We start from the raw sequence: 25,378 nt of genomic DNA, 5'->3' as shown, positions 1-25,378 counted from the left end.
TTCTTATTACCGTGAGCTAATTCGGAGACTTACCCAGTTTGATGTGGACTTTGTCTGTGGAGAGGATCACAGAAGGGTACTGGTTGGTGGTGGGAGGCGGCGTGAGCCCCGTGTTGGCCGGAGACGCATCCCGCGGGTAACAGATGGCCTCGATGAGGTTTAGCTGGCCATTTCGCTTCACTTTGTGGCCCAGCCCGTACACGAGCACCCGCGCCCACGGCGCCTTGTACAGAGAGGAGCTGAGGAGGAGGGGTGAGTGTCAGCAGAGTCCAACCACGTCAACAAACACTTTGTTGTGAGGGGGGGGTGAGAACTGGGCACACGTAAGTCACCTCCATTACATTTTAGAAGGTCATTCTTTATATAGACTAATTTCCAAAACATGGAAATTAGGGAAAAACTGTAAATCATGTTCAAGTACAGTATGCATTAAAGAATAAAAGCAATGAGTTTTTTTTCTTCTGTAAATTGCACCAGAATCTGTCTTACTTTTCTCTCCCCATCACCATCTTCTGCAGTACGGGCAACTTACTCTTTGCGGAATCCAGACTGACTTTCTTTGCAAGATACGACGACGAAAGCCGCCCCCGGGAAATTGACGTCCATGTTGACCTTGGACTCGGAAATTGGAAACTCTTCGGAGGGGAACTGCTCTGGTGCCGTCTGCAGAGACATTTAACAGGGAAATCCACGGGTTAAACACAAGAGAGCATTTCCTTTTCCCAGCTCCCAGGCAAAGGAGAGCCAATGCATACACTGTAACAGGATCAGGAGGACAAAAAAGCCCTCTGGGAGGAAGGACACTACGGATGGGACAAGGCAGGGGAGCTGCGAAGAAAAGCAGACTAGTGGGGCTTGGGGAAGAAAGTGTCATTGTCAGCCAGCCAATAAGATTTCCAATTGAAACCTGTAACCCCACTTTAGGGACATCAGAACTTTGGACTTTTACCTGCAGGAAAGAGCAGATCTGTTTCGTCAGCTCCAACAGGCTCTCCTCACCCTGGTGCAGGGTCCGAGTGATGGCCACGTTGAGCCACTCTCTCACTGTCTGGGAGCTGCCCTGGTAGAAGAGGTCCGTGGCCGAGCAGTTCTGGGAATGGATGCAGTGCTGCAGGGACTGTGCCAGGAGGATGCAGCTGGAGCTGATGGTGCCGTCTGGGGACAGGAAAGAAAACACAAGTCAACAAGAACAGCAGCAGCCAAGGGCTGTCAGATCCTGAGTAACGAACCAGGAGCATTCTGTCCAGAAAACCAGGATGGGTTAGCTTGGACATACGTCTTGGATAATAGACGTTACCAATCAGATCCTGCAGGGGGTGGGGGATTCAGGAGTTTGGCGGTCTTTAAATTTTTGCTTTCTTCTAAGCTACAAAACGGTTGCCTAAAATAAAAACCTGAGTTGAAGCCCAGGTCTATTAAGCAGGTAGAAGTGGAGCTGCTTGGATTCAGGGGTTCCCAGAGCCTGACCTATCGGCTGTCCTGGCCAACCTGGAGTTTCACCAAGGAACCACTGGGGTAGCTCAGAGTGGAGTTTATAAAGCAAGTGTTAGTCACTGTGGCAAAGCTTCTTCCACAAGCACGTTAAAGCTTTTCAGGTCTGTTTTGGAGCCTCTAAGTTCTTGGGGTGGGCCAGTGGACCCCACGTGCTTAAGTGGCCTGTGGAGATGTAGTTCACACAGGCACTGGCTGGGACCCCATGGCTTTGAGAGATGTCCTTTATGCTTAGAATGCCACCTGCCCTCTCACTCCTGCTCCCATCTTAGTAGCTAGGAGGTCAAGGGAAGCAGGCTGGAGGCCAAGGTTCCAGAGGAAGACAGAAGGGGCCCTTCAGTCTTCAACCGGGTTGAGGGCAGAGTCATCACTTAGTATTCACCAAGGGAGCAAACACACAGCATCAGCCCACACTCCAAGGGCCCCACGTTGAGCAGATGCACACAGGCTGGCCCATTAAAACAGCTCCGCTTGAGGTCACGATGAATCAATTAGGTCTCTTTGGTGGCGTTTGATGGCAGGAACGTTCTCCTGTCTTTACACGTCAAACAGAATGTCTGTGACAACAGTACAGTGACTAGATTTCATAAATACGACTTCATTTTCCTTGATACACGATTAGTTTGCTTAATGAATGCTTAATAGGTTAATGACTAAATATGTCATCTAATACACTTAGATTTTTCAAAGAGTGAGAAAGTACTGCAAAGACAGCTGCAATCTTTCGTGCAGTTTATCTACACTAAGTCTAAAGGTCCTGTGCTGGGACTCCTCCCCCTGCTCACGTGGAGAACAAGGACACTAAGCACAGCTCTTGCTTGGCGCCCGGCTCACCCTCAGGGCTATTCCATCCTGGGCCTAATTTCTGCAGTGACAGCGGCAAAGCCGAGGTTTACCTGGGAGGGGAGGAGCGAGGAGCTGATTGGACAGCAGCTGCAGGTGCTCCAGGGTAATGTCCCGGATGGCAGGGATGTGGAAGAGGCGGGTAAACAGGTGAGGCAGCTTGGGGGCGAAGATGTTGAGCAGGGCCATGCGGCAGTACAGCCTGGCCAGTGCGGCCTCGCAGCGCAGCAGCTCCCTGCAAGGGAAGGGCAGGGGACAGGCACTGAGCTCTGACGCTCCGGCCTCCACACTGGGCTGGGCCGCAGGCCGCTGAAGGGGAAGGACCACATCTCAGGCTTCTCTGGCCTCATGTTCTGTGCTCCAAGTTAGACACTTGTGTTTTAAACAAAAAGCCACATTTAGTTGTGTTTGATTTTTCCCAACTCAAAAACCACCGTGGAAAAAGAAATGAAAATATATGTTCACATAAAGACTCACATATACGTGTGTTCATAGTAGCATATATATAGTAGCCAAAAAGTGGAAACAGCCCAAATGTCCAACTGAGGCATGGTAAATCCATACAATGGAATGTTATTCACAAATAAAAAGGGATGAAGCACTGACACGTGCTACGACATGGATGAACCTGGACAGCCCTGTGCTAAGTGAAAGAAGCCAGACACAAAAGCTCACATATTATGAAGCCATTTATATAAAGTGTCCAGAATTAAGCAAGTCCATAGAAACATAAATTAGATTGGCAGGGTTGAGCTAGGGGACGGGAGAAGGGGAACTGACTACTAATGGGTGTGGGGTTTCTTCTTGGGGTGATGAAAATGCTCTAAAACTGACAGTGATGATGGTTAGAGAATTTTGTTAATATACTAAAAATTGTTGGCCTGTATACTTTAAATGGGTAAATTACATGGTATGTGAATTGTATCTCTGTAAAGCTATTATAAAAATTTCAGTGTGGGCATTTTTTTTTATGTGATGAATTTATGAAGTGATTGGCATTCACCTTGAATAATAGCTCATTAGTGACTAAGCAGGTCTCATTTAGAAATGCATCTCTTGGTAAAGAATCTAATCTAGCTAATACTAAGCATAGGGGAGGCTCCCTGTATTTTATTAGCTAATCACCATAATTAAAAATTCTGCTGGTAGTAAGCACTTAATCAAGAAGGAAAGTTAGAAGTAGCCCTTTTGGAATGTAAATTGGTGCAGCCACTGTGGAAAACAGCATGGAGGTTCCTCAGAAAACTAAAAATAGAGTTACCATATGATCTAGCAATTCCAATCCTGGGCATATATCCAGACAAAACTATAATTCAAAAAGATACATGCACCCCTATGTTCAAAGCAGCACTATTCACAATAGCCAAGACATGGAAACAACCTAAATGTCCACTGACAGATGAATGGTTAAAGAAGATGTGGTACATATATACAATGGAATATTACTCAGCAGTAAGAGAGAATGAAATAATGCCATTTGCAGCAACATGGATGCAACTAGAGATCATCATACTAAGTGAAGTCAGAAAGAGAAAGACAAATACCACATGATATCACTTGTATGTGGAATCTAAAATATGACACAAATGAACCTATCTATGAAACAGAAACAGAATCATGGACATAAGAGAATAGCCTGATGGTTGCCAAGGGGGAGGGGGTTGGGGGAGGGATGGATTGGGAGTTTGGGATTAGCAGATGCAAACTGGTATATATAGGATGGATAAACGACAAGGTCCTACTGTACAGCACAGGGAACTATATTCAATATCCTGTGATAAACCATAATGGAAGAGAATATGAAAAAGAACATTATATATATATATAACTGAGTCACTTTGACGTACAGCAGTAGTTAACGTAACATTGTAATTCAACTCTACTTCAATAAAAAATTAAAAAAAAAAAAGAAGTAGCCCTTTTGTGTCTATAAAGTCTAGGTCTAAACCCACTCGGAGCCAACAGGGATCACTTGATATTACCTACTGACCCAAATTAAAGGTAATGCTCGTCCATCATATAAAGTGAAGACAAAAAAGAAACCAGCTAAGATGGTACATGTTAGGTGGTTTCTTTCTCGGCTCCACCAGTTTGTAATATTCTTGTGCCAGAATATAAAACAAACCAACTCCACCTGCTTCTTCCCTCCTCAGAAGTCTGTCCGTTGACGGTACTAGCACAGCTCACGAGGACCAGGGCAGCAAAACAGATGAGGTCTGACTATGAAAGCTGAAAGCCCTACAGACTCCCCCCAGCTCTCTCCTCAGATTGCAAAGCCTCAAGTTGCCAGGATGAAGCTGGAGTGAGATTATTTTCGGTCGACTCTGCAGACTGTTAATGCCTCTGAAGTCTCTGCTGAGGAGCCCCCCTGCCTCTTCATTCTCTAAAGTCCTCTCTCAAACCCACGTGAGTGCTTTAGGCAGAGTATACCTCTGATGAAAACCCATACTATGACCAGAAATTCCGTCACTGTATTGATCAAACAAATCTATGGCATGTTTCATATTTCTCCCAATACTGAGATCACCACATTAATACTGACTGTAAATGTCCTACATCTGTAGTCTGATTGTAACCTTGCAAAGCACTTTCTTGCCTTTTCTCTAAGTTGCTAGTCAACAGTCAATAGGTTTCATCTATCAGAGAAATTTGCCAAAAATATGACTGAAAGTCTTATTAAAGAAGTTTTTAAAAACTTTAAGAGTACCATATTGATATTCAAGCATATATGTTTGGGGATCCTCTTCAACAAATATTTGGAGTCTACAGAGTGAGCCAGGGCCCAGATTAAGCACTGGGGGCTCTAGCAAAGAATCAGACAAGGTCTCTGCTTTTAGGAAGCTTATGTTCTAGAGGGAGGAGACACACAATAAACAAGTTTTTTTTTTTTTAAAAAAAGCAAAAATATCAGGTCCTGGAAGGGAAGTATTGATAAAATACAGTGTTAAAACAACGTGCTCCTGTGGGCTTACTTTAGATGGTGAGGCAAGGCTTTTTTGGAAAGGTGACATATTCATTGCGATCTGAATGACAAGAATGAGATAGCCAATCCACCAGAGGGCAGACAGCAGAAGCAAGAAGAACTACAATCCTGAAGCCTGTGGAACAAAAACCACATTCACAGAAAGACAGACAAAATGAACAGGCAGAGGGCTATGTACCAGATGAAGGAACAAGATAAAACCCCAGAAAAACAACTAAATGAAGTGGAGATAGGCAACCTTCCAGAAAAAGAATTCAGAATAATGATAGTGAAGATGATCCAGGACCTCGGAAAAAGGAGGCAAAGATCGAGAAGATGCAAGAAATGTTTAACAAAGACCTAGAAGAATTAAAGAACAAACAAACAGAGATGAACAATACAATAACTGAAATGGAAACTACACTAGAAGGAATCAATAGCAGAATAACTGAGGCAGAAGAACGGATAAGTGACCTGGAAGACAGAATGGTGGAATTCACTGCTGCAGAACAGAATAAAGAAAAAAGAATGAAAAGAAATGAAGACAGCCTAAGAGATCTCTGGGACAACATTAAACGCAACAACATTCACATTATAGGGGTCCCAGAAGAAGAAGAGAGAGAGAAAGGACCCGAGAAAATATTTGAAGAGATTATAGTTGAAAACTCCCCTAACATGGGAAAGGAAATAGCCACCCAAGTCCAGGAAGCGCAGAGAGCCCCATACAGGACAAACCCAAGGAGAAACACGCCGAGACACACAGTAATCAAATTGGCAAAAATTAAAGACAAAGAAAATTTATTGAAAGCAGCAAGGGGAAAATGACAAATAACATACAAGGGAACTCCCATAAGTTTAACAGAGTTTCTCAGCAGAAACTCTACAAGCCAGAAGGGAGTGGCATGATATACTTAAAGTGATGAAAGAGAAGAACCCACAACCAAGATTACTCTACCCGGCAAGGATCTCATTCAGATTCGATGGAGAAATCAAAAGCTTTACAGAGCAAAAGCTAAGAGAATTCAGCACCACCAAACCAGCTCTACAACAAATGCTAAAGGAACTTCTCTAAGTGGGAAACCCAAGAGAAGAAAAGGACCTACAAAAACAAACCCAAAACAATTAAGAAAATGGTAATAGGAACATACATATCAATAATTACCTTAAAAGTAAATGGATTAAATGCTCCAACCAAAAGACATAGACTGGCTGAATGGATACAAAAACAAGACCCATATGTATGCTGTCTACAAGAGGCCCACTTCAGACCTAGGGACACATACAGACTGAAAGTGACCAAATGGAAAAAGATATTCCATGCAAATGGAAATCAAAAGAAAGCTGGAGTAGCAATTCTCATATCAGACAAAATAGACTTTTAAATAAAGACTATTACAAGAGACAAAGAAGGACACCACATAATGATGAAGGGATCATTCCAACAAGAAGATATAACAGTTGTAAATATTTATGCACCCAACATAGGAGCACCTCCATACATAAGGCAAATGCTAATAGCCATAAAAGGGGAAATCGACAGTAACACAATAATAGTACGAGACTTTAACACCCCACTTTCACCAATGGACAGATCATCCAAAATGAAAAAAAATAAGGAAACACAAGCTTTAAATGACACATTAAACAGGATGGACTTAATTGATATTTATAGGACATTCCATCCAAAAACAACAGAATACACTTTCTTCTCAAGTGCTCATGGAACATTCTCCAGGATAGATCATATCTTGGGTCACAAATCAAGCCTTGGTAAATTTAAGAAAATTGAAATTGTATCAAGTATCTTTTCCAACCACAACGCTATGAGACTAGATATCAACTGAGGGAAAAAAACTGTAAAAAATACAAACACATGGAGCCTAAACAATACACTACTAAATAACCAAGAGATCACTGAAGAAAACAAAGAGGAAATCAAAAAATACCTAGAAACAAATGACAATGAAAACACAACGACCCAAAACCTATGGGATGCAGCAAAAACAGTTCTAAGAGGGAAGTTTATAGCAGTAAATCCTACCTCAAGAGACTAGAAAAATCTCAAATAAACAACCTAACCTTACAACTAAAGCGATTAGAGAAAGAACAAAATGAAAAACCCAAAGTTAGCAGAAGGAAAGAAATCAAAGATCAGATCAGAAATAAATGAAAAAGAAATGAAGAAAACGATAGCAAAGATCAATAAAACTAAAAGCTGGTTCTTTGAGAAGATAAACAAAATTGATAAACCATTAGCCAGACTCATCAAGAAAAAAATGGGAGAACACTCAAATCAACAGAATTAGAAATGAAAAAGGAGAAGTAACAGCTGACACTACAGAAATACAAAGGATCACGAGAGATTACTACAAGCAACTATATGCTAATAAAATGGATGCCCTGGAAGAAATGGACAAATTCTTAGAAAAGCACAAACTTCCAAAACTGAACCAGAAAGAAATAGAAAATATGAACAGACCAATCACAAGCACTGAAATTGAAACCGTGATTAAAAATCTTCCAACAAACAAAAGTCCAGGACCAGATGGCTTCCCAGGTGAATTCTATCAAACATTTAGAGAAGAGCTAACCCCCATCCTTCTCAAACTCTTCCAAAAAATTGCAGAGGAAGGCACACTCCCAAACTCTCATTCTATGAGGCCACCATCACCCTGATACCAAAACCAGACAAAGATACTACAAAAAAAGAAAATTACAGACCAATATCACCGATGAATATAGATGCAAAAATCCTCAACAAAATACTAGCAAACAGAATCACACATTAAAAGGATCATGCACCATGATCAAGTGGGATTTATCCCAGGGATGCAAGGATTCTTCAATATACGCAAATCAATCAATGTGATACACCATTTTAACATAAGAAATTGAAGAAGAAAAGCCATATGATTATCTCAATAGATGCAGAAAAAGCTTTTGAGAAAATTCAACACCCATTTATGATAAAAACTCTCCAGAAAGTGGGCACAGAGGGAACCTACCTCAACATAATCAAGGCCATATACGACAAACCCACAGCAAATATCATTCTCAATGGTGAAAAACTGAAACCATTTCCTCTAAGATAGGAACAAGACAAGGAGGTCCACTCTCGCCACTATTATTCAACATAGTTTTGGAAGTCCTAGCCACGGCAATCAGAGAAGAAAAAGAAATAAAAGGAATACAAATTGGAAAAGAAGAAGTAAAACTGTCACTGTTTGCAGATGACATGATACTATACATAGAGAATCCTAAAGATGCCACCAGAAAACTACTAGAGCCAATCAATGAATTTGGTAAAGTTGCAGGATACAAAATTAATGCACAGAAATCTCTTGCATTCCTATACACTAATGATGAAACATCTGAAAGAGAAATTAAGGAAACATTCCCATTTACCATTGCAACAAAAAGAATAAAATACCTAGGAATAAACCTACCTAGGGAGACAAAAGAACTGTATGCAGAAAACTATAAGACACTGTTGAATGAAATTAAAGATGATACCAACGGATGGAGAGATATACCATGTTCTTGGATTGGAAGAATCAATATTGTGAAAATGGCTATACTACCCAAAGCAATCTACAGATTCAATGCAATCCCTATCAAATTACCAATGGCATTTTTTGCAGAAGTAGAACAAAAAGTCTTAAAATTTGTATGGAGACACAAAAGACCCCGAATAGCCAAAGCTATTGGCAAAGACACCTATAGTTTTGAGGGAAAAAAACAGAGCTGGAGGAATCAGACTCCCTGACTTCAGACTATACTACAAAGCTACAGTAATCAAGACAATATGGTACTGACACAAAAACAGAAATATAGATCAATGGAACAGGATAGAAAGCCCAGAGATAAACCCATGCACCTATGGTCAACTAATCTATGACAAAGGAGGCAAAGATATACAATGGAGAAAAGACAGTCTCTTCAATAAGTGGTGCTGGGAAAACTGGACAGCTACATGTAAAAGAATGAAATAAGAACACTCGCTAACACCATACACAAAAATAAACTCAAAATGGATTCAAGACCTAAATGTAAGACCGGACACATAAAACATACACCTGCTGTATAAAAAAATAAATAAAATAAAATTAAAAAAAAAAAAAAGAATGAGACAGCCATGCAAAGTTCTGGGCAAAGCATTGCAGGCAGAGGGAACAGCATACACAGAGACACCGAGGAGGAAACAAGCTTGGTGTGTGAGAGAAACTGCAGAAGGAGAGTACGCAGGGAGAAGCAGACAGACTCTGAGGCTCGGGGAGGGTTTCGTGAGCCAGGTTAAGGGTTTGAATTCCACTCCATGGGAAGTGGAATGCCATGGGAAGGTTTGAATTAGAGGAGAGAGATGAATGATCTGATCTGTGTTTCTAAAAGATCACTCGGCTGCTGTGGGGAGAAGGGAGAGCTGAGGCCTAGACCAGTGTGGTGGAGGCGGAGATGGAGAGAAGCAGCCTGGGATGTACTTTGGAGGAAGAGTCAATGGGACCTGCCGACTGGTTACGTGAGGCAGTGAGGACAAAGGGTGACTTGGGCACCCCTCACAGATGTGGAAAGACCGGTGGAGGAGAAGGCCCGAATTCCACCTCACATGCGACATTTTAGGCACCTATTAGATTATCTGTGAGTAAAGGGTCAACAAAACCAGAGCCTTGTCCACGTAAGAACTGACTTCGGCTAACTTGTTTTTAGCTCAGTTCTAAAAACCTGACAAAAGTAGTATTAGCCATATATATGTGTGTGTGTGTGTGTGTGTGTGTGTGTGTGTATTTTTTTTTTTTTGGCCACACTGTGCAGCTTACAGGATCTCAATTCCCTGACCAGGGACTGAACCTGGGCCATGGCAGTGAAAGCTGGGAATCCTAACCACTAGGTCACCAGGGAACTCCCGAATATCAGCAATATTACCAGGCATGTTGCTTATGGTCAAAACAACCCCCAATTGGCAAGCTGCACTGGGAGGACTGAAGAAAGAGTGCTCTTGGTGGGAAGCTACAGTTTCGGGCTTTCCAGAAAATGGTGACTCTTACGAACTGGGCATGCCTCTTGCCGAAATCCCTAGAAGCTATGCCTGTGGAGTTGTTACAAAAGATACCGGCTTCTATTTGGGACGTGGGGCTGCTCAGCCATCATGCGAACACGGTGACGTGGAGTCTACCCCTCACACCTGGGTTGTCACTGGGTGGGTGTGTGGGGTCAGAGAATAGCCGTTGAACTTCTGTGTGGATGACTACGACTCCTGCTGAAATGTATGCACGACACTTCCCTGTGGCACATCATGCTTCCCACCCTGGATCTTTCTAGGTGAAGCTAGTGCCAAGTATAGCCTATTTGGGTCTTGTGAATTTGATTGTCAAGTTGAACTTAAGACCACCCAAATGGGGCAATGAAATATCTGAGTGGAGATGGCAAGGAGGCAGTTGGATACGTCCATCTGGTGTTCCAGGGAGAGGTCTAAGTTGGAGATACACTCAGGTTGCTTCATAATTGACAATATAATGAGAAGTTACAATGCTATTGGATGAACAGTATGAAAAATAGTTTATGGGGAAGTTTTATCAGAGAGCTCCATTTATCATTATATTTTCTTCTGAATTGTTGCAAGAATTTTTATGACTGAAAGAAGGAATTTACAGGTGCATGTGAAGGAATTTTGCCAGATCTTTAGGATTCAACCCACAGAGGGCAGGCACCGGTCCCCTCAGAGACCCCTGCAAAGTGCTGGGCACAAAGGAGCACTCAAGGAATACCTTGTTAGTTTAACAGAAATGAGCTGGCTGCTCACACAGTGCCTGGACTCCTCTTAGTTGTCTCTTCTTGACTTGGTTTACACTTTAGAACTTTTCCACGCTCTTCAAATCTCCAGACACCCCTCAATACCCCCAACTTACGGCAGAGTATCCATGGCATAGGTCAGGTGATATTGGATCCTGCAACTTTTCTTCCTAACTCTTGCAATTCGCTGTTATCTTTACTAGCTGCCTCTGTCTCTCTCTTAGCTTTGAAAGAAAAGCCTTCTTTGTCAACGATGAATGGCATATGTGATAAAACAGAGTAAGTGGATTTCTGTGACCCGCTAGAAAGAAGGGCTCAATTTTACCTGTGAATTTATTTTTTAAAAATTTCTGGCCATGCCGCGTGGCCTGTGGGATTTTAGTTCCCCAACCAGGGACTGAACCCAGGCCCTCGGCAGCGAGAACTCGGAGTCCTAACCACTGGACTGCCAGGGCATTCCCTTACCTGTGAATTTGAAGGTTGGTATTGTCCAGGGTGACCAGCCCATTGGTGGCAGTCCTTCGGTAGCCTGCTGGGGGCCTTTCCAACATATCAATAGGATACCAGTATCGGACCAGCACACCTTCGCTTCGGAGGTACGTTTCTACCTGCACCAATTCATTTACCTACAATAGAAAAAGGAAATGTCTATTTGTTTTTTGAGCACTGACTTTTTCCCCCAAGTTTTAAAATACACATGTATACATGTAAGACCCAACTTTTATAGCAGTAAGTACTAGTTTCATGTCACTGATTGAGGCTAAAAGTTCAAAGATATCTGGATAGTATATATGGTTTTTTCATACCAGTTGGAAAATTTTAATTGGTATGATAAATTAAAGAACTTCAATGTAATCATGAGTTAGAAATTTAAAGAGAAGAGTGCTATATTTCAGTAATAGTTCAACATGCATTGTTGCCAGGTAAAATTTATGTTCATTGTTTTTATGTTAATAACTTTTAAAAGCAGGGAATCTGTCTGATAGCTCTATTTTACTGCTAGGAAAATAAAAATGTAAGCTCATGAATACGTACTCTGGATTCAAATAGCAATGCAATCTTTATTTAGGGACTACTATTAAAACAAAGGGAATCAAACCACTTGAGACATAACAGAATTATTACTTTAACAAAATTTCTATTTTTCTAATTTTCCTTTCACACATTTCCATTGTTGAAAAGTACTGTCAGTTACGTACTTTCTGATAACCAGAATCAGAGCTTGTCTCAGAAGGCAGTGGGAGATTAACAATATTACTAATGGAATTTTCTACTTGAAAGTTCACCTTAGTAAATCACCAGCCAACAGCCTCTCTTAAAAATGTAATGATTTAAATTATACTCTGGTAAAATGGAGTCAGTTGAAGATGTAAAATTTTCAATTTCAAAGTATTAGTGATACCTAACATTATCTGTATCCGTAGACAGACAGATACCAAAGCTTATCTATGTGGCGATAGATACTTCTATATCTGAGACTCTTAGGCTTGATCTGTGTATTATTTCATCAGTTTTTCCTGCATGGGAAACAGAAATGCAAGCATGTATATGTAACCTAAGGATCATGTAGTCACAGCCTTCAAGGCCTCTGTTTCCAAAAGAAAGCTTAGGCTTGGCCCTTACTCTCTTCTATTCCTTCCCCCCTGCCACCCCACCCCACCTTAATCCTTGCTGAGCCCCATGAGAGGGCTCTGCAAAGCTGAGAAGAAAACAACTGATCTAGTTTAATACACTCATTTTACAGACGGGGAAACTGAGGCTGTGAGAACCAGTAAGATGTCATGATCAAAATCACAAAACTATTTCTTTGAGTCTGTATAACAGTCATGACAATGACAGATCATCCATTCATCAAGGCCAACAGGAGAAATTTCCCTTGGAACTTGGAAGATATAAGGTAGGGGCAGTCTGAACATGGTTGACGGAAAAAAACGGCAGTGGCAGCATGGTCTGAAGGCGCTGACAGCACTGAGAGTTAAGAGCTTATGTTCTACAATCAGCGCTGATCTGGGCCTAAGAGAAAATCTCAGGCAACTCATCTGGCATGACAGCACTCAGCCTGGTTTCTTTATCCCTAATTTGAAGAATAATCTACCTGTATAATCACTTTTTAAGGTATTTGGAGTCTGGGCATGAAAGTCTCAGTGTATATAAAAGACTGTTCACTCACTGAATCAACATCTAAGACAACTCCATGAAGCCCAAAGGTTTTCAGCATCCCTCGGATGGCAAATTTTGGCAGGGCAGTTCCAACAGTACTGCTGGCTACGTTATTGCTGTCTGGAGAGCGGGTTACTACCGTGAGACCTGAGGAGGGTAGAGGGAGAAGTTTTTTCAGGAGCAAGTACCATTATTATTTTGGGACCCTATATTTTAGGGTCTAAAATAACTCTACGGCATTTACCAATACCCTCAGTTTAGTTATAACCCAAAAGGAACACAGCTCAGTCCGGAAGATAATAAAACAAAGTATTGTAAGAACTCGGGCAATTCAACAATAAAAAGACAAGCCTATTAAAAAATGGGCAGAAAATGTGAATAAACATTTTTCTAAAGAGAAAAGATATGCATGAAAAGTTGTTCAACATCATTAGTTATTAGAGAAATGCAAGTCAAAGCCACAATGAGATACCACTTCACATCCATTAGGATGGCTATAATCAAAAAACAGGCAATAGTAAGTGCTGGCCAGGATGTAGAGAAATTGGAACCCTCATATGTGCTGACGGGAATGTAAAATGGGGCACTTTGGAAAACCATCTGGCAGTTCCTCAAAAAGTGAGACATAAAGTTACCATATGACCCAGCAACTCCACTCCTACATATATACCCAAGAGGAATGAAAACATGTCCACACAAAAACCTGTACACAAAATGTTCATAGCAGCATGATTCATAATAGCCAAAAGGTAGAAGGAACCCAAGTGTCCATCAATTGACGAATGGATAAACAAAATGGGGTACTATCCATACAATGGAATATTATTTTTGCCATAAAAAGGAAGTAACAATATGAGCTACAACAGGGATGAATCTTGAAAAATTATGCCACGTGAAGGAGGCCAGACACAAAAGACTGCACGCTGCATGAGTCCATTTTTACGAAACATCCAGACTAGGCAAATCTATAGAGGCAGAAAGTAGATCAATGGTTGCCAGGGGCTAGTAGGAAGGAGGAATGGGGAGTGGGGAGGGTACAGAATTCCTTTTGGGGGATGAAAATGTTCTGGAATTAGAGGCAATGGTTTGGTGGTTGCACAACTTTGTGAATATATGAAAACCGCTGAAATGTATACTTTAAAAGGGTGAATTTTATGGTATGTGAATTCTCTCTCTCAAAAAAAGAGGAATTAAAAAAGAAAACTAGGGGCTTCCCTGGTGGTGCAGTGGTTGAGAGTCTGCCTGCCAATGCAGGGGACACGGGTTTGCGCCCTGGTCTGGGAGGATCCCATATGCCGCGGAGCAACTGGACCCGTGAGCCACAACTACTGAGCCTGCGCGTCTGGAGCCTGTGCCCCGCAACAAGAGAGGCCGCGACGGTGAAAGGCCCGTGCACCGCGATGAAGAGTGGCCCCACTTGCCGCAACTGGAGAAAGCCCTCGCACAGAAACGAAGACCCAACACAGCCAAAAATAAATAAATAAATAAAATGCTGGCTTAACTCCTAGAGAGTTTCATTAAAAAAAAAAAAAAAGAAAATATATATGCCTGCCCCTGCCCATGATGTTCGTGAAGGTCTAATAATGAGTTGTTTTATTTCCTTTTTGTGCTTTTCTATATTTTCATTTCCTCAAGATATGCAATAGATTTTTAATCAAATGAATGAATACACTGTATAAAATTCTAAAAAGCACAGCACAACCACATATTCATGGTTTATTAGCTGGGCAGCCAGGACTAAGCCCGAGAGGCCTATCTGCAATCCTCCACCCACGCCCCACTTCTCAAGTGCCCTATCTCACCCTGCTCATGTGAGTGGTTCTGGGAATGCGGAAGAGGCTCCCAGAGGCCAGACAGCTTCTACTTGTGCCCCACCAGGAAGCCTAGGGCCTCACATGGGAGAGCCTGGAAGAGCTCACATCACCCAGAGTGAGGAGAGTCACCCTAGAAGAGCCAGCAGCTGCCTGGCTCAAACTCATGCTTGGGAAAACGCAACTTCTCATTTCAGAGGACGTTTCATAGGTGAAGGAAGCAGGGGAAGCAAAACCTTTTCGAACTTTATCAATTGTGAACTTGTTTGCTTCGTCCTTAATGTCTTCGATGGTGGGGAGATAAAGGTCTCTTGGGATGCCACCGTTCTCCTCGTAGAGGAATTCAACCGTCTGCCGGGCAATATCCACCATGCCTAAAAAATATAACAGAACTGGTAACTCTCCGAAGAGCACACAATCTTCAGTCCAATCATGACACTGACCCATACCTAAAATGAAGAGATAAGGGGAATTTGTGGGAGTATGTAGCCTTTTGGGAATGGTAATTATGCAGTGTCAGTCAAGTTTAAAATACTCAATGCCCTACTTCTAGGCATCTCTCAAATCTCTCCCACAGAAATACAAGCACGACTGTGTAAAGGTATAAGAACAGTCCCTGCAGCACTGCTGGGAAATATAACAGCAACAAAAAACAGAAATAATGAAAGTATTCATTGATAGAGAACGGTTAAAAACGATGGTACGTTATTATGTAGTCATTTCGTTTCGGTTAAGTCAAGAGAACAAACTATAGGACAACTGGAGAGGAAGAAGAAAGTGAGGGTAGTGTTTTTTTCTTAGTTTATGCATTTTTGTACTGTGTTTGATTATTGTTACAATGAACACATGTTGCTTATTTAAGAGAGATGCAGAGCTTCATCAACTTCTTCTATCCAGTACTGGAATTTGCTCTGTCCTTCCTTCTCAGAGGGAGAAGACATCATTATATTCAATAGCAACAGCCAAAATTAATTAATAAACCAAGTAAATTAATGTCCAAGGCCCTGAAGAAAATAGCACTGTGGGGAGGACAGAGGGGTGGCTGCCACTGCTGCCCCCCACACACCGCTTGAGAAGCTGTGGGTAAAAAACACCCGTTGACAGCATCTGCTTTTAAACAGGGCTTATCTCTATCACACTCATCTACTGCTCCTTTCTTTGCTGGCCTTGCTGTAATGAAAAGGCATAGCAATTTTCTGAGCACAGTTAAGAAGGGAGCTGCCCTTAGAGGAGGATGCGTAGAGAAAGAAGTGTCAGAGAGAATAACAAGAAATGTGGCCTGATGGCAAAATGTGGTTCATGCATACGAAGCAACACTACTTCATAATAGATAGGAACGGGGAGTTCCCTGGCTGTCCAAGGGTTAGGACTTGGCGCTTTCACTGCTGGGGCCTCGGTTTGATCCCTGGTTAGGGAACTAAGATCCCATAAGCTGCGCAGTTCGGCCAAATAATAATAACAATAACAGACAGGAACAGAATATTGGTACATAATACAGCATTAGTGAAATATATGCTAAGTAAAAGAAGACAGACACAAAAGACTACATATCATAGGACAATTTATATGAAATATCCAGAAAAAGCACTGGGACTGGGGGTAAGAGCAGGTACTGACATCAAACTGACACTGGAGAAGCTTGCTGGGCTGATGGAAATGCTCAAAAACTGTACTGTGATGATGCATGACTTGTTAATTTACTATAACTCATTGAACTCCACACTTAAAATGAGTGAATTTTATAGGATACAAATTGTATCTAAATAAAGTTGTAAAAAATAATCAGCAAAAGGTAGAGGGTATGAGGTGCAGTAAAATGAATTTGGCAATACGTTGAAAATTGCCTGAAGTCGGGTGATGGGTAATGCAGATTCATTACATAATTTCTTCTACTATTGTGTGTATTTTAAAGAGAAAATATAAACAGACCAATCACAAGCACTGAAATTGAGACTGTGATTAAAAATCTTCCAACAAACAAAAGCCCAGGACCAGATGGCTTCACAGGCGAATTCTATCAAACATTTAGAGAAGAGCTAACACCTATCTTTCTCAAACTCTTCCAAAATATTGCAAAGGGAGGAACACTCCCCAACTCATTCTACGAGGCCACCATCACCCTGATACCAAAACCAGACAAAGATGTCACAAAGAAAGAAAACTACAGGCCAATATCACTGATGAACATAGATGCAAAAATCCTCAACAAAATACTAGCAGACAGAATCCAACAGCACATTAAAAGGATCATACACCATGATCAAGTGGGGTTTATCCCAGGAATGCAAGGATTCTTCAATATACGCAAATCAATCAATGTGATACACCATATTAACAAATTGAAGGAGAAAAACCATATGATCATCTCAATAGATGCAGAGAAAGCTTTCAACAAAATTTAACACCCATTTATGATAAAAACCCTCCAGAAAGTAGGCATAGAGGGAATTTACCTCAACATAATAAAGGCCATACATGACAAACCCACAGCCAACATCGTCCTCAATGGTGAAAAACTGAAACCATTTCCACTAAGATCAGGAACAAGACAAGGTTGCCCACTCTCACCACTATTATTCAACATAGTTTAGGAAGTTTTAGCCACAGCAATCAGAGAAGAAAAAGAAATAAAAGGAATCCAAATCGGAAAAGAAGAAGTAAAGCTGTCACTGTTTGCAGATGACATGATACTATACATAGACAATCCTAAAGATGCCACCAGAAAACTACTAGAGCTAATCAATGAATTTAGTAAAGTAGCAGGATACAAAATTAATGCACAGAAATCTCTTGCATTCCTATACACTAATGATGAAAAATCTGAAAGAGAAATTAAGGAAACACATTTACCACTGCAACAAAAAGAATAAAATACCTAGGAATAAACCTACCTAAGGAGACAAAAGACCTGTATGCAGAAAACTATAAGACACTGATGAAAGAAATTAAAGATGATACCAACAGATGGAGAGATATACCATGTTCTTGGATTGGAAGAATCAATATTGTGAAAATGACTCTACTACCCAAAGCAATCTACAGATTCAATGCAATCCTTATCAAACTACCAATGGCATTTTTCACAGAACTAGAACAAAAAATTTCACAATTTGTATGGAAACACAAAAGACTCCGAATAGCCAAAGCAATCTTGAGAAAGAAAAACGGAGCTGGAGGAATCAGACTCCCTCACTTCAGACTATACTACAAAGCTACAGTAATCAAGACAATATGGTACTGACACAAAAACAGAAATACAGATCAATGGAACAGGATAGAAAGCCCAGAGATAAACCCACGCACATATGGTCACCTTATCTTTGATAAAGGAGGCAAGAATATACAATGGAGAAAAGACAGCCTCTTCAATAAGTGGTGCTGGGAAAACTGGACAGCTACATGTAAAAGAATGAAATTAGAACACTCCCAAACACCATACACAAAAATAAACTCAAAATGGAGTAAAGACCTAACTGTAAGGCCAGACACTATCAAACTCTTAGAGGAAAACATAGGCAGGACACTCTATGACATAAATCACAGCAAGATCCTTTTTGACCCACCTCCTAGAGAAATGGAAATAAAAACAAAAATAAATGAATGGGACCTAATGAAACTTAATAGCTTTTGCACAGCAAAGGAAATCATAAACAAGACTAAAAGACAACCCTCAGAATGGGAGAAAATATTTGCAAATGAAGCAACTGACAAAGGATTAATCTCCAAAATTTACAAGCAGCTCATGCAGCTCCATATCAAAAAAACAAACAATGCAATCCAAAAATGGGCAGAAGACCTAAACAGACATTTCTCCAAAGAAGATATACAGATTGCCAACAAACACATGAAAGAATGCTCAACATCACTAATCATTAGAGAAATGCAAATCAAAACTACAATGAGGTATCACCTTACACCAGTCAGAATGGCCATCATCAAAAAATCTAGAAACAATAAATGCTGGAGAGGGTGTGGAGAAAAGGGAACCCTCTTGCACTGTTGGTGGGAATGTAAATTGATACAGCCACTATGGAGAACAGTATGGAGGTTTCTTAAAAAACTAAAAATAGAACTACCATACGACCCAGCAATCCCACTACAGGGCATATACCCTGAGAAAACCATAATTCAAAAAGAGTCATGTACCACAATGTTCATTGCAGCTCTATTTACAATAGCCAGGGCATGGAAGCAACCTAAGTGTCCATGACAGATGAATGGATAAAGAAGATGTGGCACATATATACAATGGAATATTACTCAGCCATAAAAAGAAACGAAATTGAGTTATTTATAGTGAGCTGGATGGACCTAGAGTCCATCATACAGAGTGAAGTCAGAAAGAGAAAAACATATACCGTATGCTAACACATATATATGGAATCTAAAAAAAAAAAAAAAGGTTCTGAAGAAGCTAGCGGCAGGACAGGAATAAAGACACAGACGTAGAGAATGGACTTGAGGACACCGGGAGGGGGAAGAGTAAGCTGGGACGAAGTGAGAGAGTGGCATGGACATATATACACTACCAAATGTAAAATAGATAGCTAGTGGGAAGCAGCCACATAGCACAGGGAGGTCAGCTCGGTGCTTTGTGACCACCTAGAGGAGTGGGATAGGGAGGGTGGGAGGGAAACACAAGAGGGAGGAGATATGGGGATATATGTATACGTATAGCTGATTCACTTTGTTATACAGCAGAAACTAACACACCATTGTAAAGCAATTATACTCCAATAAAGATGTTAAAAAAATTTTTTTTAAATAAAAATATTGAGCAATCAAAAAAAATTTCACATAATAAAAAGTTTTCAAAAGATTGAAAAAAAAAAAAAAGAACCGTGGCCTGATATCAGAAGATTATGGAAAAATAGTCTTTTGCAACATTTTCCAGAGGAATGGGGATAGGAGAAAAAAATACTCTGCTGTCTACTAAGCAGGAATCTGGGAATATGGGGAGAATGTGAAATTAAAGCACGCACAGCACCGAGATGGTTTCATTGCCCTTCTTGGGGTCCTGACAACAGGAGGCTGACCCACCCTCACAGAGGTGGTCCTTTGAGCACCAGAGCCATCTCCCTGTTCTCCTTTCAGCCTTTGCCCCGGTTATATTTAAGGAGCCTGTATTTGAAAGGTAAATGTTTTATGTTTAATTTAACATAGTTCAGATGATCTGCCACGGCCACGTGGACGGGTCCCGAGAAGACGCCTTGGCCACTGTGTCAGGGGCCAGAGGTATTTCTGGGTGACTCAGGAGGCCAGGAGTCATCGGTCTGGCTCTGGTCTGGCAGCCACCTTTGGATAATCAAATTTCCTGCTGTGCTGTCCACATTTTCCCTCCTCCAAACTGGGAGCAGAGAAGGAGAAGGCACACTTGGCCACAGACATTCAGGATGGCTCTGGGACCAAATGGTAAAAGAAAGAGACATCCTGAGTTAAGCAGAACTTATGTGAAAATAAAGGCACAGTAACCCATGATCATATACAAGAGCTTTCCATCCTTATACTGTAAAGACTCTTTCCCCCTTTCCTACTCTCCCAGAGCAGTAAGAAGTACCAGTCTCCCTCAACAGCTAGTGCCTCCTGTTTCTAAACGCAGCACTGCTTTTGCTGAATTAGCCCCAGGTCTCGGCTTCAATACTATGTTGTGAGAGGGGCCAAGCTAGACTGGGCACCCCAGTTATACCCACAGTGGTCTCCTGACCGACCGCACAGCCCTTCCCACAAAGTAGTGCGTCATTTCATTACCTATTTCCCACTAGCATGTGAGCTCTGGGAGAAGGAAGCATCTGTGTCTTGCTCGCAGGACAGTCCTTAATCCCTAGCAAAGGGCTTGACCCTGGGAGGCACGTGTTGCATGTGTGAACAAGTAAGTGGATGAACCGCTGACTGAATAAATACAACTGAAACAAAGCCTCCTAACTCCAAAAGCCACTGACCCACACTGGTGCTTCAAGGCATCACACTGATTAAGGGAAAGTCATCTGAAAACAAGATGAGGTCTATTCTGCAGTCTGAAAGGGCATTTTCTTTCAGATGTTGAGCGTGAACGAGAGGAACTGAATTCTCTATCTGCAGGATCTACTACAGCAGATCACGTTGCTCCTTTGTTTAAAACCTCCCAAAGGCTCCCCATTTTACACAGAATAAAATCCAAAGTCCTTCCCGAGGCTGCCACTTCTCCCTGCTTCCTCTCATCTCCTTCCTGCTGCTCCCCCCCTCCCCTCTCCTCTTCAGAGACACTGGCTTGGCCTGGCTGCCGTTCCCTCAACCACCCAAGTTGACTCCCACTCGAGGATCTTCCTAATGTTGCTCCCGCTGCCTGAAACCCTTAGGACAGAAGAAAAAAGAAGAATATTAATTATCTGTCCTGGTTTGGGTCAGCAGCTAAAAGAGGGCTCTGATAAGAGCAGAAAGCAATTATACCATGTCATAGGATGTGTGGCTTTTCCCACAGGTTAAGTATAAACACGATCATTCCACTGTCATAGGTCTTAGCTTTGGGGACAGAAAGCATAAAAGAAAAAAAATATATACATATATACACATGCACACACACAGAGACACACACACACACAGATTAGTCCTGACACCAATCTGAGAAAAAGGAATTACTCAGCTATCACTGGAATCAGGGATTCGGCATATCAGTTGGTCAAGAAATAAAGGTCTTTTGGTGGTTCTTCTCCGTATTTGTTCCTAGTCTCAGTCAGGACAAAAGTTAAGAGGAGAAAGAGCAAATACTATCTCCTTACACCACCTCTGACTGCCACAATGATGAAAGAAAACCCAACTGATGCTCCACTGGAAGGGCAGCTGTGCCTCTTGGGAAAAGGCATCTCTGCATCTCAAAAAGCAGGTGTTTCACAGATGAGGAGAAGCCTGAAAACAGAAATCAGCTATCTGCACTTAAGACTCCCTAACAATCCACTGTCTGCAATCAAACTTTGCATTATTCTATGTGCCCAGTGGGAGAAAAATCTCACCATCATCATTGTTACTGTGACATTTAGAACTACATTAACTGAATGCTGACCATATGCCAGACGCTGTTCTTAAAAGCTTTATCTGTATTAACTTGTTAATTTTTCATATACATATGAGGTGGTTACCATTATTGATTCCATTTTAAAGGTGAGGGAAGTCTAGAAAGGTTAAGTAACTCTCCCAAGGTCACAAATCTGGTAAACAGCACAGGTGTGACTTCAGAGCCCAAGCTATTAACCATCAGGCCATCCAGCTTCCTAGTATAACCATGCCAGCTTCATTCCAGCAGCCCATCAACCCAAAATACTGAGTCAAACTGACAAGCAAAGAAAAGCCTGGCAAAGAAAGCAAAAGACCATAGAGTTCAGTAAAGGCCCAGGTAGAAGACATTGTTAAGTCTGGCCCAACTTTAGATGAGCCCCTCTTTTCTGATTTACATCCTGAGTTTCATCTAAACACATCTCTTCAAGTCATGAAGTGAGTTCCCTAGGAAAACATAAAGCACCAGACCTAGTTGTAAAGCACCCTTTATCTGGTCCAGGCCCGATTTCCGCTCTGCTTCATTGCGGAAGCGTCTTCGGATAGTAGGAAAAACCTTGGTCTCCCATGCTTTCACCAGCAGAGCGTAGTGGTCCTCCTGGAAGGAGAAGGCAAACGTGAACATGGAAGGAACGCCTTGTGCAAGAATCAGTCCTTCCCTGACTTACAGCTCTCACCCTGAGGTCTTCACCCCCCTCAAATGCCAGTGACAGAAACACACCGTGCAGACCACCAAAGTAACTACACCCTCAGAAGCCAGGGGAGGCAACAGCTGGCCTGGGGCAAGCTCTTCCTTTCCCTCTAAAGCTATATAAACACTTCACATGATCCGCAACTTTACTGCTGAATTACTGTCAAAGTACTTCATTTCTCCAACATCCGGATTGCTACTGGGCAATGGAACCAAACAGATACGGCTATTGATATGTGGTCTAGAAAAATGAACACCCCAGAGCCACTGTTCCAACACAATGACATAACTGAAAGCGCAACAACTCTAGCCTTGCACGCTCAGATCAAAATATTCCTCGTGGCTTGTCCTGGTCACCAGGGAGCTAAGCAAACGCTCTTAAGTGGGGCTCTTACCTGCGGGATGTCATCGTCATCATCGTCATCACTTTCGTCATCTGCAATGGGGGGCGGATGGGGGTCTGGGCCAGAGGTGATGAAATTCTCATAGCTGAGCTCTACTTTATAATGACAGGAAGTGTCACTATCATATTCTGTAACAAAGCACAATGACAGTGAATTCTAGGCAAGAGCACATGAACTTCTTACCCTTGGACAGACCAGATTCTCCTAATTTGCGTGATAGAAAGACTCTTAGTTCTTGGAGAAATTTTAAAGCTCAGTATCAAGGAATAACTAATCATCTATCATTTCCTATTTGGGAATCCTAAATTAGTTTTTATGGGCATAATTCATTCAACTCAGAGAAGACTTTGGAAGGTTCTTCATCATGATAAAGAATTAGACAGACTCTTAAAATGATTTTCAAACCAGTATCTCAAAGGCCAAATATGGCTGCAGACATCTCATTTCGGGAAGCTCACTTTTATTCAATCTTATTATAAAATTTTTCAAATTATCAGGAATGTTTTTTAGTGCACACCTATACACCCATCACCCAGATTCCACAATTAATATTTTATTATTCTTTGATGGCTTCAGTTTTTAAAAAGTTTAAAAAACGATTAACATTTAAAATTAGGAGATTTTATGTAAAATTCTGGGGCTCTTAGTTGTCTTATAAAAGTAGACAATCTTTCAGACTTGCATTTCTATGTGGCAATATTCTGCTGGCCCTGAGTCGCGGGCAGGCTTCCTGTATGTGGGGGACGCGCTTTCTAGCCTGCCACGCTTCCTCCTGCTCCCCATTTTGTTTCACCGGGCCTGTTACCCCATTACCACTGGGCACTGGGGTATGTCCAAGTTAAATGGATTTATGGAATTAACAGCATTCGCATTCCCAGGAAACAGCGGGGCCTTGGGAGGAGGTGGCTTACGTTGCTGAGCAGTGGCCACAGCAGCAATCCGGCACGGTGGCCCATGAGTGCCCGGGTCTGACGCAATACTGGTGCCAGCATCGTTGTCACTGTCAGATGCCATGGCAAAGGGCAGGGCCTCGAAGTTGGCGCTGATCTCCTCTGCCAGGTCGGTGCACAGGTCGGCAGCGTTGCGGTGGGCCTGCCCTTCAGCATAGGCAAATGGGCGGGAGCCAAAGTTAGCTCGCGTCTTGGTGTTCTGGAAAGGAGACCAAGGAAAGGATTTGAAAGGACTTAGGTTTATTTATGCATTCATTTTTAACCCCTCGAGGTGAACTTCACAGAGAGTCTGTGAACCCAGGCAGAGGGGCTGGTGCACCTGCGGACGCCGGCGCTTCGAGCTCTGCACGGCCCCCACTGCCCCTCGCCTGGCACTCATGCTCTTTGCTGCTCAAACGCAGTGACCTTTCTTGTTTCCAGCACTGTTCCTTTCTACCTGATGCCACTGCTCATGCTGTTCCCTTCACCTGGAACATTCTTTCCTCCAATTTTGTCCATTTAAACTGGTTAATATTCCAGACCTGGCTCAAACATCACTTCTTCAGGATAATGGGGATGTGATCAGATTTGCTTGGTACTTGCTTCCATAAAGTCTATGATTTTCAATCATATTGTGATGATTAATTTTATGTGTCAGCTTGACTGGCCATGGGGTGCCAGATTAAACTTTATTATTGCTGGGTGTGTCTGTGAGATTCGCATTTGAATCGGTGGACACAGTAGATGGTCCTCCCCAGTGTAAGTGGGTACCATCCAATCCGTTGAGGGTCTGAATAAAACAAGAGGCAGGGGAAGGAGGAATTCAACCCTTTTTCCCTGCACCCCTGCTTGAGCTAGGATATCTCATCCCATCTTCTCTTGCCCTCCTTGGACGCAGACTGAATCACACCACTGGCTCTCCTGGGTCCCCGGCCTACAGACAGCAGGTCATGAGACTTCTCAGTCTCCATACTAACAGGAGCCAATTCCTCAAAATAAATCTCCCCTCCCACCTCTGTCTACACACACACACACACACACACACACACACACACTCTCTCTCTCTCTCTCTCCCTCTCTCTCTCTCTCTCTCTCTCTCTCTATATATATATACATATATATATATAGCTCCTATTGTGGGGTGTTTTTTTGTTTGTTTTTTTTTTGCCGCACCACGTGGCATGTGGGATCTTAGTTCCCCCGACCAGGAATGGAACCCATGCTCTCTGCAGTGGAAGCGTGGAGTCTTAACCACTGGACCGCCAGGGAAGTCC

At 42.1% G+C, this 25,378-nt stretch overlaps 1 protein-coding gene across 7 annotated transcripts in view; it reads right to left on the bottom strand.

Annotated features, from left to right (window-relative positions):
- The window catches only part of HECTD4 (HECT domain E3 ubiquitin protein ligase 4), a 196,115-nt gene that overhangs the window by 30,357 nt on the left and 140,380 nt on the right, over window positions 1–25,378 (bottom strand). For all 7 annotated transcript variants that reach the window (XM_036823844.1, XM_036823845.1, XM_036823847.1 and 4 more), the window contains 10 exons: window positions 24,087–24,324; window positions 23,167–23,303; window positions 22,552–22,678; window positions 15,291–15,428; window positions 13,254–13,390; window positions 11,549–11,709; window positions 2,388–2,569; window positions 950–1,155; window positions 533–663; window positions 34–239 (listed from right to left, as the gene is read on the bottom strand). In XM_036823844.1, coding sequence (XP_036679739.1) covers window positions 34–239; window positions 533–663; window positions 950–1,155; window positions 2,388–2,569; window positions 11,549–11,709; window positions 13,254–13,390; window positions 15,291–15,428; window positions 22,552–22,678; window positions 23,167–23,303; window positions 24,087–24,324 — 1,663 coding nt within the window. The remainder of the gene's footprint in view (window positions 1–33; window positions 240–532; window positions 664–949; window positions 1,156–2,387; window positions 2,570–11,548; window positions 11,710–13,253; window positions 13,391–15,290; window positions 15,429–22,551; window positions 22,679–23,166; window positions 23,304–24,086; window positions 24,325–25,378) is intronic.

Source organism: Balaenoptera musculus, chromosome 14 (genome assembly GCF_009873245.2).
Source record: "Balaenoptera musculus isolate JJ_BM4_2016_0621 chromosome 14, mBalMus1.pri.v3, whole genome shotgun sequence".
NCBI classification, from domain to species: Eukaryota; Metazoa; Chordata; class Mammalia; order Artiodactyla; family Balaenopteridae; genus Balaenoptera; species Balaenoptera musculus.
This window is presented reverse-complemented; position numbering and strand designations above follow the sequence as displayed.